Genomic DNA, 14,331 nt, shown 5'->3' with positions numbered 1-14,331 from the left:
ATCCCCCCCTCCTGTGTTAAGAGATTCATAAAGAATAAAACTAGGCAACAGTACTTCCAACGCTTCACCTGATTTTGTGTGTTCAAAGTGGGGAATAGACGCCCCTAAAGAGCCCACGTGTTCACCTATATAGCAGGGAAGGTTACATAAATGGATGTTAAAATCGCCCAACACGATGAGCTCAGAAGCAGTGTGCTTGTTAAGACTGAAATTATGTACAAATTTCTCTAGGGGTGCAATGTGATCAGTGTCCATTGCCCTCTCCCAGGAATTATAAAAATTAATTAGTAGAATGGAGCAGATCGGTGAAACAGTCCAATCCACAATTAAAAGATTAGGGGAGCCTGACTCTAGTTGCTTAAATGACCCCGCAAGATGTAGGGAAAAGAGAAAAATAAGACCCCCCTTAGCTCTCCCCGCAGAGCTGGGTGTCGCTGGTACGAAGAAGCTAGCAAAGCCATCTAACCAAGTGTTTGCTAAAGTTTCCCAGGATTCTTGAATGGCTATCACATCAAAGGAAGAGATAAAATTGATCCATAAAGAATCTTCCCTTTTAGCAGTCAAGCCTGCATGGTTCCAACTAAGGAGTTTGCATAAGGCTTTGTCCTCCTCCTGCGAGGTCCCAGTTATGGAGGCGGATGGTGTGATAGTGAGTGTACTAGGGACTTGCCCCAGCTCAAACTCACAGTTCAGTGAGGATTGATCATCAAAAGAGCTGCCAACAATGGGTTGGATAGTTTGTTCTAGTATCAGGGCTTGCGATGGAGGACTAAGTGTGGCATTGGCGTCCTGGTTTACATTTGCGGATCGCTTGTTGTTCGGAGGTCCCGCTTGTCAATCGCAATCATCAAAACCTGAGAAAGCATCAAACCTGTTTGCGACCTCCAACGGGGTGAAGGGTAGCAGGTGATCCATCCTCCCATTTCCTTCAAAGTGATCAAACCTCTTGTTTCCATTTATGTGGCGCATAAAAGGAACAGTTTCCCACCTAACTGCATTTTCAGCAATCATGGGGTCAGGTGCCTGCATCATATACCGGTTGTTATATGGTATAGTTGGTTTGATCTGCGGGTACGCCGATGCCCCGGGATGGGATACAGGGTTCACAAGAGACCTCGGGTAAAAGTAAGTCAGATCACAGGGAACAATGGAATTACCAATGCTCCCAGGGATCCATTCTAAAATATATCTTACAGCCCCAGGATCTCTAAAATTGATAATAATTACATCCCCCTTTATATTTTTCACTCTGTTTCCCAGCCAGGAAAGTCGACGAACATTTAAAATGTCTCCATTAACATTAGGGGGCAGTGGTCGGTTTTGGTTAAGCCAATATATGGTTTTATTTTTCAGCTGGAAAAACCCCTCTCTCTTACCAACCTCTAATGTCGGAACCCCTGTCAGGACAACCACAAAAGGGGCCGCTTCAGGGGGTAATTCGACCTGTCGCCCCCTGCACTTCTCCGTCCTAGCTGTACTAATCGTTCCCCTCTCCTCTCGCTTGTTTCCCATAAGGGATTTATTCCCTTCCTTCAGAACTTCACTAGCTGTACGAGGTGATAACTGTTGGACCGGTTTAGGGGGTATTGCCCTCTGTTTTTTTATATTTGTGGACTTGCTAGTTTTATTTGTACCCGTCTCAACAGCAAGAGTGGGAGATGGCAGTACTGCTACAGGGGGTAGGGCTAGCTTCACAGGGCCCTTAGATGGTGCAGCATATTTGCTAACGGCCATTTCTAAAACTCCCAGCCTTTCTTCTACCTTTTTCACCCTCTCTATTATGGGTAAAGCAAAGGACCTAATTAGATGTTCAAAATGTTCAAGAGGAACAGCCGGGACTGTTATCTTAGTCGGGGAGTTCAGGGGGGTAGCCAAACCAGAGGGAGTTGGTGCAGTCTGTGTAGGGGATTTTAAAATTAATGCAGTGTGCGTAGGGGGTATACAACCTTTACCACGCAACTTTTACCACGACCTACCTTTACCACGCAACTTTTACAACGCAGGACCCTTTACCACGCATACCATTACAACGCTGGTATTTACAAAGCAGATACCTTTACAACGCATACCATTACAACGTAAGTATTGGTAAGTATATAATTTTATTTAAAATATTTTAGGATTGGGTTTTGGGTAAATGGGTATTTTTAGGGTTCAGGGTCAGTTTTCAGTTTTTGGGTAAAGGGGTATTTTTAGGGTTCAGGGCCAGTGTTCAGTTTTTGGGTAAAGGGGTATTTTTAGGGTTCAGGGTCAGTTTTCAGTTTTTGGGTAAAGGGGTATTTTTAGGGTTCAGGGTCAGTTTTCAGTTTTGGGTAAAGGGGTATTTTTAGGGTTCAGGGTCAGTTTTCAGTTTTTGGGTAAAGGGGTATTTTTAGGGTTCAGGGTCAGTTTTCAGTTTTTGGGTAAAGGGGTATTTTTAGGGTTCAGGGCCAGTTTTCAGTTTTGGGTAAAGGGGTATTTTTAGGGTTCAGGGTCAGTTTTCAGTTTTTGGGTAAAGGGGTATTTTTAGGGTTCAGGGTCAGTTTTCAGTTTTTGGGGTACAGGGGTATTTTTAGGGTTAAGGGTCAGTTTTCAGTTTTTGGGGTACAGGGGTATTTTTAGGGTTCAGGGTCAGTTTTCAGTTTTTGGGGTACAGGGGTATTTTTAGGGTTCAGGGTCAGTTTTCAGTTTTTGGGGTACAGGGGTATTTTTAGGGTTCAGGGCTGGGTTTGGGTTTTGGGGTACAGGGGTATTTTTAGGTTTCAGGGTTGGGTTTGGGTTTTGGGGTACAGGGGTATTTTTAGGGTTCAGGGCTGGGTTTGGGTTTTGGGGTTCAGGGGTATTTTTAGGTTTTAGGGCTGGGTTTGGGTTTTGGGGTACAGGGGTATTTTTAACATAGATATTTAAAAATTAATAAATAAATATTAATATAAATAATTAAAATATTAAATATTAAAATAAATTATTTATTTAAAAAAATATTATTAATAATTACATTATTTTACCATATTATTTACTTACCTATACTTACGTTGTAATGGTATGCGTTGTAATAGTACCTGCGTTGTAGTGTATTGCGTTGTAAAGGTATTCGTGGTTAAGGGTCCTGCGTTGTAAAAAATGCGTGGTAATGGTCTGCGTGGTAAAAGAACGCGTGGTAACGTCATATATTCGCCTAGGGGGCGTTGAAATTTGGACATTTGGTACAGTGGCATTCAATGTAGATGTAGGTATTGTGTTCCCTTTAGTAATTTTACCGAAGTCAGAGTGGTGAATCCTGCTTCTAAGCGGCTCACCACCCCTTTTCCTTCTCTTGTTAGGTGGCGGGCCATAATTTGAAGTATTTATTTATTTATTTATTATGTTTTGGCTCTCGAAGAGGGCCACATAAAAACATGTACAAACAAAGCAACAAAAATCATCACAAGTGCAAGAGTAATAAAAACATGATATTCGAACCGTAACATCAACACTACAGACCCTCAGTCCCACGAGGCCGGGTCGGCACAATCTTCCAGAAACATTAATAAATAGCTAAAAATCCTTTAAAAAAGTTAAAAACATGAGCACAAAACATTTCATTCGGTGGGCAATAAAGTGCATTCAGGAAATCTTGTAAAGTGACAATGCTGAGGCGTAGGCAAATTACTTTAAGCCATCGATTGCGCAAGCTACGTAACATAGGACAAATCAGTAGTACATGCATACAGTCCTGGTTATTCAATTTACATAAATTGCACAACGGTGAAGTACCATGCCATTTGGATAGCAGCACATTAAGGGGGATTAAGTCGTACCGTAACAAAAACCAAAACCTACGAATCCCGTGTGGTAAATTCCACAGGGCATACGGTTGAGGCTGTTTCAATCTATAGGAAGAGATGAGTGGCACCACATTCCTTTTATCTCCGATTGTTTTTTTATCAGATAAAAAACAATACTCCCACGAAGCCTCCTTAAGGACCTGCTTTAACAGCATGGGAGAGTAGGAGAAGAGCGCACTTTCATCCAGTCTAAGGATTTTGACAGCCCTTCTAAAATTACTAACAAGTTTGGAGAATTCCTTAAAATTGCCCAATAGTTCATTTTTGAGTAAAGCTCGCAGGGTTCCCTCTCTTGCTCTGGCCAAACTGGCTACCCACCTTATTAAGGCACACAGCCCCTGAACCCAGGCACTTCTGAGTCCAAAATCCAACCTGCAGGCGGCCAGAGGACAGGCATTGTTTAAAGTCGAGAGGGATCTTAGGAGTTTTCCCTCGATCTTGTGGCAAAAGTCCCAAAGTTTTATCTCTATTATTTCTATACCGTACAAGATGGTTGCGGGGATTTTAGCTCTAAATACTTCAAGAAGGCTAGAGAAATGTCTTTTCCCCGTTGCCAGGTATAGGGACTTTAATCCATTGCCATGGGCAAGAGCTTTGCGAGAGCAATGCTCTATATGGGGATTCTCACTCATGTTGGCCGAGACTATTTTCCCTAAAAATGTGTAACAAGTTACGACCTCCAGTCTATGAGCTCCAATGGCCCAGCCAAAATTTGTCGAGCGGCATTTCTTCCTGCCAGCTATACACATCACCTTACTTTTATTGATATTAATCTTCATATGATGCTCCCCAGCAAAGTCCTGAAGAGCCTGAAGCCGATTTGCCAGACCTACGGGAGTTAAGTCAAGCAATAACACATCGTCGGCATACATCAGGCAGGCGATTGGCATCCCTCCTATCAACGGTGCGATCCCCTCACTGTGGGACACAACAGCAGGGAGGTCAGTAGTATATAGGGAGAACAACAGGGGCGCCAATAAGCAGCCCTGTTTAAGGCCATTCTGGGATGGTATTTTGGCCGAAAGTCCCCTCTCACCCCCCATTAAGACCCTGCACCAGGTCCCAGTGTGCAGAGCCCGCACCAATTCCAACAGGGGAGTAGGGACGCCCAGTAACGCCAATTTTCTCCACAGCGTTCCCCGATCTACTTTGTCGAACGCTGTGGAGAAATCAATGAAGGCGGCGTATACGACACCCCCTCTCACCTCGACATATTTGTCAGTGACAACCTGAAGAGCAGTCAGGTTGTCCAGAGTACCATGTTCCCTTCGGAAGCCAGTCTGTTCCAACGGCAAGATATTACGCTCCTCGACCCAATCAGAAAGGGAACTCAGGAGGCATTTCGCAAAGACCTTTCCGATGGAGTCAAGGAGCGCAATCATGCGATAGTTGCAGGGGCTGTCCCGTGCCCCTTTCTTAAAGATAGGGACCAGAATGCTTCCTCTCCACGATGCAGGAACACGATTGGAGAGATGGCATGCCCTAAACAGGGGATATAAGATTTTGCTCCAGGTTAATGGATCCTTTTTTAGGACCGTCATCGGAAGCTCATCCGGTCCCATGGCCCCAGAGGAACGCATATTTTTTATAGCCAACTCGATTTCCTTCTCAGAGGGAAAGAAAACCGAGTCATCAGGGGTGGCATACATGATGTTATCCGTGCTTGTGGTCCCATTCCCTGCATATAATTCCCGGATATGAGAGGACCATATATCCTCAGGTATAGCTATGGGAATAGGGGCGTGGCGTGTACCACATCCTTTCCCGATTATTGCCCAAAAGTCTTTAATGTTGCCATATGCAGCAGATTCCCTAAGTTTGATCCATACTTCATCCTCCCTGTCCCGTTTGATTTTTAGCTTGAGTCTGCTTCTCTTTCTTCTTAACCTAGCAATATTTTTCCCTCGTTCTGGTACCCTTTCAACGTACTGTGCACGGATCAGTTTGTTTAAATCCCTATTTAAATTACGGAGAGTCAGAGGGACTACCTCTCCTTTTTTCCTAGGGGGGGCAGTTTTTTTAGCATTCAAAAGAATCTTTAACATGAATTCCTCAAAACAAACTATTTCATTTCCGTTCCACTCTTCTATTTCCTTAAGGGTATCGGTCAGTAGTTCCTGTTCTCCATTAATGGCAGCATAATTCCAGAAGCATCTTCCGGTTGTTGGGAGGAAGGTGACCTCCTTGCCATTTAGCGACCAGGGTGCCGAATTCAAAGAGTTTAGTGAGATTGATATTAATAATATACTATGGTCGCTCAGGGTCGTGGGGATGATCTGTAAGTCAAGAATCTGGGGAAACAGACCATAACTGGCGATGGCATAGTCCAAAATTGATGACCCAAAGGGGGATTTATGGGTATAATTTGCGGGGACGTCAGATGGAAATCTTCCGTTTAAGATGATACCATCCCCGATCGCTAGTTCTTTTAACAGGATCTTCCCCCTTTTATTTGTCTTTAAATCTTCCGGGAAAAGTGTCTGGGGGATGCAATATGCTTCCTCCTTTGCTTTATCCCTGAAGAGTTTTAGACTAGCATTTGATACTTTACAATTCAAATCACCAATAAGTAAAATTGTGGGAAAAGGAGGTGAATTTTTTATCTTATCCATATACTGGAGAACCCGCTGCAAGTTGTCATTAAAGCGTTCCTCAGGCGGAATATACACATTAAAAATTACCAAAGGGTATTGTGCATTATCAAAAAATATATTTTCTAAAGTTATTGTGTGGAAAAGTCTACTGGAATCAATGTAATGGGAAAATCTCCATTGAAACTTATTTGACAGTAAACAGGCGAGGCCCCCCCTAGCATGCCCTTTCTTAGAGGGCGCAGCCGGAATTTCCAAAACATAATAATCTTTTAATGGCATTAACCTGTCTATGCACCATGTTTCCTGGATACACAATATATCAGCCTCCAGAGTGGATAATAGGGTCATTTTCTCCGGGCTGCTATGGAAACCGGCCGCGTTCCAGGAAATTATGTTTAAGGCTGGGTTAAAGATGTTGGAACAATTTGGGGTTATCCTTATTTTTTGTTGATAATGCACTATGAAGCCAATTCCACCGGTTATTGTCATCATTGAGTGTGGAATTCTCAACTAGTGGAAGAGGCTTCACGTGCGATACAGAACGTTTTCCTCTGGATACCCAAATTTTCAGGTCTCTCAGAGGAGAGGAAACCCCATTTTGCTCACCGCCCCTCAACCCCTGTTTATCAGAAGCGTTTGGCTTGCCAAGGGTAGAAATAGGGAGAATATCAATACCCAAGCGTTGGAAATTTTCAGCCTGCTCTAATATCAGATTTGATATAATGGGGGAATAAAATTTCACCCGAATACTCGAAACCCGACTTCCACCCAGCAGAGTCACCAGGTCTATGTCTCTAGACTGAATGTGATAGAAACATTCGACTTCACTGAAACGCTTAAGAAGCCAGGCTCTATTTAACAAGAGGTCAGTATCAAATAATGGAACAAAATCTAGTACACGCACATCCACGGGGGCCTTTGGCCTACTTACGGGAGGAGCCAAAGGGCAAGAATTTTCAGAGTCAATTGTTACCACGAAGGGGGGGGCAAAAGGGTTTAAATTCCCGGATGGATGGGGAATTAAGCCTCCCAGTGCACTCCGAAAAGGTGAGCCTGGGGGAAAGCCCCCAATTTGTGGAAGATCTTCCTGAGAGGGCAGGCTGTCTTGTTCATTTTCCTCCTCCACTGAGGTTGAAGTGGTTAAGTTCACATCCATGTCCACTTTTAGGGAAGTAGATAAGGATTCCCCATTCCTTGTTTCATTCTCCCTTGCCTCTGTGCATTTTTGGAAGATGATCCTCCGTTGCTTCTTTTTGCTATATTTTCGAATTGGTTTCCTCTTAGTGGCTTTGGTACTTTTTTGTTTACCATGTTTTCTTTTTTCTTCATTGACCTCAAGTTTATTGGCCGGGAGATCTTTTTCGCCATCCGGGACAAAGATAGGAAATAACTCCTGAGCCGTTTTGAGGCCAGGCGGAACCTTATCCTCCTCCTCTATCTCCAGGACTATATTCTTGATGCAGTTTGATGCTGCGGTATGAGGCCTCTCCTTAAGAGGCACCATATCAGGCTCTTCATTTTTCTTGACTAGTTCACTTCTAATAGCAATACCGTTCCCCTCGGGTACAGATAGTCCAGGCTCGCGGGGGGAGGGCATACTCAAATCCGGCATTTTCTGCAGCAGTAACTTTAGGATTTGAGTAACTGATTCAAGGATACAGTCAGAGCTGCCAACAAATTTCCCCAAAAGCTGCAAGATAGAAGCAAGAAGTTGTTCCAGCACGATCATGAACTCAGAGATCGGCTTTTCTCGTGCTTCCGCAGTGCAGATATTATCTAGGAGATTGAGGTCAGGGCTCTTGGAGGAGTTTAGTAAGTCAGATAATTCATGTCTGTTTAGCGACGGGGTGCTACTGTACAGCATTAACCCTGATGGGGTGGCGCCCCCCTGAGCTTTACATTTCTCCAGAGATTCCATTTTTGCAGGGCTTACGTAGCGACCCCATAGTTCCAAATCAGTGAATGATGCAGACAAGTCAACCTCCGGCCTGTCATTCAGGAGTACCTCATGGATCGATGGTATGTGCACTGGCTCACTTATAATCCTCGGCTTCCCATCTGTAGGATCCCGGGTGGAAGACCCTCCTACCATTGTTTGGGGAGCCCCCTGCTGAACCAGGGGAGATCGAACCTCAGGGGTAGCTGGTAAGCGTACTTCCGGAGCTTTAATATCTGGATTATGTAAAGTTGTACCTTGAGGTTTTTTTATACCAGACAAATCCCAGAGTTCAGATAACTGACATTGACCTTTCAAAGGTGGGTTGTTTACTGACTTGTTTCTTGTCCGAATGGTAGTTACTTTCCGGACAGGTTTTTCTCCCACTACCTTTCCTGAACGTAAAGTTTTAGACATTTTTCCACAATAATATAAAAATAGATGAATAACAATATTAAACGTATAAAAGTCTGGAATTAGGACCGACCCGGGCAAAGCAGGTAAGACCAGGGTGCAGTGTAGCTATCACAGTTCTCGCATGGGAATATCCTCCCACTCAGATGAACACAGAAGCGGATAGATGATAGCAGTGTAAAATATAAAATATAAGAGAGCGGGCCCGGCCCGGCCTACCTCGGTCACTGAGGGCCACAGAGGGCCCGCCCTTTGCCCGGGCTTCGCCCGGCGTCACCCGCGCGCGTCCCGCGATGCGCGGACCCTCTGCACAATTGTAGCCAGGTGAGGGGGGCGTGGCGGGGAGTTGTTCTTGGCCCCGATGGGTTTGTGGGCTTTGTAGTTTCACACTGACCAGCCACCGCCCGTCGCCTTCACTCCTCACACGAGTGTTTCCCGCGCAGCGGGAAACGCGAGCAGTTTTTCACCAGCGCTGTCAGCTAGCGCTTTGCAGGAAATCAATGTAGGCACGTTGCTCCAAGATTAGGAGATGCAGGCTTCGCTCCAGCGACCAGGAATCCAGCAGAGTAAAGGAGTTCTCCGCTCCACAGCAGACCCTCTGCACAATTGTAGCCAGGTGAGGGGGGCGTGGCGGGGAGTTGTTCTTGGCCCCGATGGGTTTGTGGGCTTTGTAGTTTCACACTGACCAGCCACCGCCCGTCGCCTTCACTCCTCACACGAGTGTTTCCCGCGCAGCGGGAAACGCGAGCAGTTTTTCACCAGCGCTGTCAGCTAGCGCTTTGCAGGAAATCAATGTAGGCACGTTGCTCCAAGATTAGGAGATGCAGGCTTCGCTCCAGCGACCAGGAATCCAGCAGAGTAAAGGAGTTCTCCGCTCCACAGCAGACCCTCTGCACAATTGTAGCCAGGTGAGGGGGGCGTGGCGGGGAGTTGTTCTTGGCCCCGATGGGTTTGTGGGCTTTGTAGTTTCACACTGACCAGCCACCGCCCGTCGCCTTCACTCCTCACACGAGTGTTTCCCGCGCAGCGGGAAACGCGAGCAGTTTTTCACCAGCGCTGTCAGCTAGCGCTTTGCAGGAAATCAATGTAGGCACGTTGCTCCAAGATTAGGAGATGCAGGCTTCGCTCCAGCGACCAGGAATCCAGCAGAGTAAAGGAGTTCTCCGCTCCACAGCAGACCCTCTGCACAATTGTAGCCAGGTGAGGGGGGCGTGGCGGGGAGTTGTTCTTGGCCCCGATGGGTTTGTGGGCTTTGTAGTTTCACACTGACCAGCCACCGCCCGTCGCCTTCACTCCTCACACGAGTGTTTCCCGCGCAGCGGGAAACGCGAGCAGTTTTTCACCAGCGCTGTCAGCTAGCGCTTTGCAGGAAATCAATGTAGGCACGTTGCTCCAAGATTAGGAGATGCAGGCTTCGCTCCAGCGACCAGGAATCCAGCAGAGTAAAGGAGCCATAAACTTTGGGCATGGCTGGTTTCCTAGCTTTCTTATTCCTAACGGTCTCAAGTACAGGCACAGGCTGCTCAACTATCACATCTGTGCCTGCAATGGAATCGCCAGGAAGGGGTACAATATTCACAGATATACTATTGGGAGAATCAAGTGAGGGGGACGTATCACGTAAAAGTATAGGAACATTGTCAATAGAAAGAATGTCCTTGTTCTCTGTGTGGGTGGTAGCAACAGCTGGTGTAATACAGGGCACCCCATCCAAGAGAGGTCTACTATTCAGGCACTCAATAGAGCGACGCCGCTCCGCTCTGCGATCAGCCAAAGTACTCTCCTTATCAAGATCAATGATAGTCTTGAAGAAATAGTTTTCCAAAGTACCCTTGGTATTCCCAACAATGCCTCCGGAAGTGGGTTTGTCTCGTATCTCAGCCATGCTCAGGAGGTAAACAGATTTAAGAAGGTATAACCTTACACAACACGTTAGTGTATGGCCCGGCCCGGCCTCGTCGTGCCTCTGAGGGCCTCAGAGGGCCCGCCCTTTGCCCGGGCTTCGCCCGACATCCCGCGAGACGGGGCTGTCCCTGTATTTGTGCGCCTCCTAGCGCGGTGGTGAGCATGCACGGCAGCAAGCCGCCCGGGATTCTGGGTATTGTGGTCCCGCACGCCTCACAGCGGCCACACCGTAGGATCTTAGAGGTGCGGCGGCGGCGGGAATACAGCGGGCGATCGATCAACAGCTCCCCTTGGCTTCAGAACAGTTGGCAAGTGACTGTTTCCTGCAATAAGGCTTAATTTTCGGTAATTTAATTGAAAGAAAGCACCGCGGCCGCCTGCAACAACAGTGCATTCAATTAAATTGCCAAAAACGAAGTCCCGTGATTGTGTGCACCGAAAGCAACCCGCAGTGCTTATACTTCTTGAGACGGCTCAGCTGGCATGAAGACAGGCCATGCATAAACTCTTGCGCAGTGGCATAAGAGAAAAGTCTGGTTATTCCTGGCTCCCCACTCTTGCTGTGGACCGAGTCTACTTGTTCAGAAGCAGCCAAATTCCACTACCGAAGTCTGCATTAGATAACAGTTTTAAAAGGTCACTTTACATTACACTTATTTGGCTCGACATATGGGCTTTGTGTGCAAGTATGGCATCAGTATGCAGTTGGAGCACTCCTCAACCTCTCAACTCTGGGCCCCAAAGTTGCTATACGTTACTTTGAGTTATATTTTATTTATTTATTTATTTATTTTTGAGAGTTTTATATAGCGCATACTTGACCGGAAGGTATCAGAGTGCTTTACATGAGCACAAGTTGCATTACAGAACGACACATTCATTTTATTAGGCACAGGGAGATTAAGCGATTTGCTCAGAATCACATGATGTTGAGTGACCCTTGCCTATACTCGAAGCCCAGTTCCCCAGTTCCGAGGTTGACTGCTTTAGCTGTTAGGCTACATCCTCTCCCCTGTAGTAGTATGTTTAGTATGTTGTTGTATTTTACATTATATTATGGTACATTAAATGTATTTTCACCTGGTTTTAAATCCATGAAAGCCACATGGTGTAGAAATTGGCCAGTAAAGAGACTGCTTTCCTGGAACCTAAACCCCAGCAACTACAAGGTGAGTTGTCTTTATGCAGCATGCACTGTGAGCGCATGGACCAATAGACCTGTGGTTTGTATGATTTTTCATAATTCCAGTTCCAGATTGAACAGAGGGAGTTTTAAGATTTTTCCTTCATTGAGGTGGGTTCTGCACAGAGCGTGTTGATGCTCTCAATCACTTGTCCAGCGGCATTTGCAATGCGCAGGAGAATCTCCTACTCTGCAAAAGAGAAAAATACTGTTTAAATTAGAAAACAAGATTGGCTTCAGCTTAAAATGACTGAAGTTGTTCTTTATCTGTCTATGGTCTTACACACTCCTCTGCATGCAGAATGATGGTGCAGTGCTCAGTGCTTCCATTACTGGTTACTGCACCAGCTTGTGTAGGGAGAGGAAACGTGTACTGCTCTCTCGTTCTCTCCTTGAAAAGCATCAATGTAATAACTAGTACTACAAGTTCTAGTTTTAAAGAATTTGAAGTCAGGTTCGTTCTTTATTGATATTTTTAACGGAGGACACTTGCTAGTAAATTGGTGTGTTGTTTAGGTGAATGGAGCTGATTGATTCTTCTATCACAATTCTTAGGGGCTCTATATGCAAGCTGAACATTTAGGAAGTTAAGCCAGAATCCAGTCAGACACAAATTTGATGTGGGTAGGGTAAGAGAAGGAGTTCCCTATTCTAACCAGCTGCTTAAGGTCAACAAGGAATGAGGTAAACCTTCTTAGTACCCACACCATGAACCCCATCTGTGTTCCTCACAATCGACAGTATTAAAAGCCATACAGAGGTTGAAAAGAATGAGGAGAAAACAGCCACCTTTGTCCATGATTAAGTGCATGACACCAAATATTTTCCAGGTGGAACATTCTGTGCTGCACCTTGTGGAATCCAGATTGATATGGTACTAAGATAAGATTATTTTTCATTAATGTGTTAAGTGTTTCAATCACTTTGCCCCTCATAAGAGGTTGGTGACAGGTTGACCAGTTTCAAGTCCACTCAGATCTGGCGCTGACTTTTCTAGTAAATGATTGATCTGACCTGTTGTAAGCCTTCAGTGCAAATGCCGCCTTTTAGAATAAGGTTTATTAGTTAGCATGACATCATACAAAAGAGATTAGAGTTGTGTTTCATTATGGTCACAGAGATGATGTTGTTCTAATAGAATTCTTGTTTGAATTCTTTGATTAGCCTTGTGTTTCTGAAGTGGGTAGAAATTTGGTTCAGCTATGTTGACAGCATAGGGTAGTGTGGATTGTTAATCTTTCAAGTGCTCACCGTCCTTTTTCCCCAGCAACCCCCCCCCCCCCCAAGGGGCGGCCATCTGAGGGATAGCCCCGGCGCCACAAGCTCTAACTACGCCCCTGGTGTTATCACACGTTTGAATTGTCCAGTTTGTTAAATGAAAGAGTTAAAAGATTCCTGCCATGACTTATAGCTGGGAACTCTGTACCAATGTGAAGTCTACTGCTGGACTTCACAAAGTACAGGTAGCACCAGCACCACTCTCAATTGTATAACCCAGACACTCCTTCTGAACTTTGAAGTGCCACTCTTGCAAAAAGTAAATCATTGAATCAGTGGAGCACTGAGTAAAAACATTACGCATGTAACATTGATTCATAGTAATTCAAAGTCTGCAACATGCATTAGCAAAAGTATTAAAAGTTCCATAAAAATAATATGTGACATTCTTTACTTGCAGAATCCACCTCCCAGGCAACAACGAAATCTGAATATAAACCACTACGCTAACAAGAAGAGTGCAGCAGAAAGCATGCTGGACATTGCACTGCTGATGGCTAATGCATCCCAGCTGAAAGCAGTTATTGAGCAAGGACCTTCATTTTCATTTTACATCCCACTTATTGTCCTTATCACAATATCGCTGGTGCTTCAAGTAATAGTAGGAGTTCTCCTTATATTCATTGGTAGGTATTTTCTAATTATTCATCAGTCATTGTATGCATCTGTATTTGAACTTGTGCTGCACATTGTCATATTTTTACATTGCTGTATATTGATGGTGTAAATGGTGTCTCTGCATGGAGAATCAGTTCTTTCGTGCTCTGTGTACATTTGAAGACTAAGGGCCAGATGTACTAAGGTTTTTAGCGCTAGCAAACAGGCCTATTCGCAAAAAGGTATTGTGGTATGTATGAAACTCAAACTGTGATTCATAAAAAATTGCTAAATCACAATTTGGGTTTGTGACCACATACCAATTTGGTACTTAGAAGGGGCCTGTTTAGGGCGTCCTTTCCGAATGCCAAATCGGAATGTTATGTGTTAATGTTTTGAGACCGAATTCCAGATGCAAAATATTAATAATTTACCAACTTCAAACACGTAGTGGTAAACATTTGCAAACCGGAAGGGGTTCCCTTGGGACCCATACTCCTTTGTGATAGTAACAAAAAAAATAATTAAGAGGAGTCAGTGGTCCACGGGACCACTGTGTCTTTTTAACCCCTTCACTGCGGCGGCTATTCCGCCGCAGTGCTAAGGGGGCGGGGCGGCCTC

General features: G+C 45.0%; 1 protein-coding gene across 1 annotated transcript in view; it reads left to right on the top strand.

Annotated features, from left to right (window-relative positions):
• Window positions 1–14,331, top strand: part of NINJ1 (ninjurin 1) — a 220,857-nt gene that overhangs the window by 149,711 nt on the left and 56,815 nt on the right. The window contains exon 2 of the mRNA XM_078661611.1: window positions 13,514–13,739. Within this exon, the coding sequence (XP_078517737.1) occupies window positions 13,514–13,739 (226 nt within the window). The remainder of the gene's footprint in view (window positions 1–13,513; window positions 13,740–14,331) is intronic.

Source organism: Lissotriton helveticus, chromosome 9 (genome assembly GCF_964261635.1).
Source record: "Lissotriton helveticus chromosome 9, aLisHel1.1, whole genome shotgun sequence".
Lineage (NCBI taxonomy): Eukaryota > Metazoa > Chordata > Amphibia > Caudata > Salamandridae > Lissotriton > Lissotriton helveticus.
The sequence above is the reverse complement of the archived record's forward strand: the minus strand, read 5'-3'. Positions and strand labels throughout refer to the sequence as shown.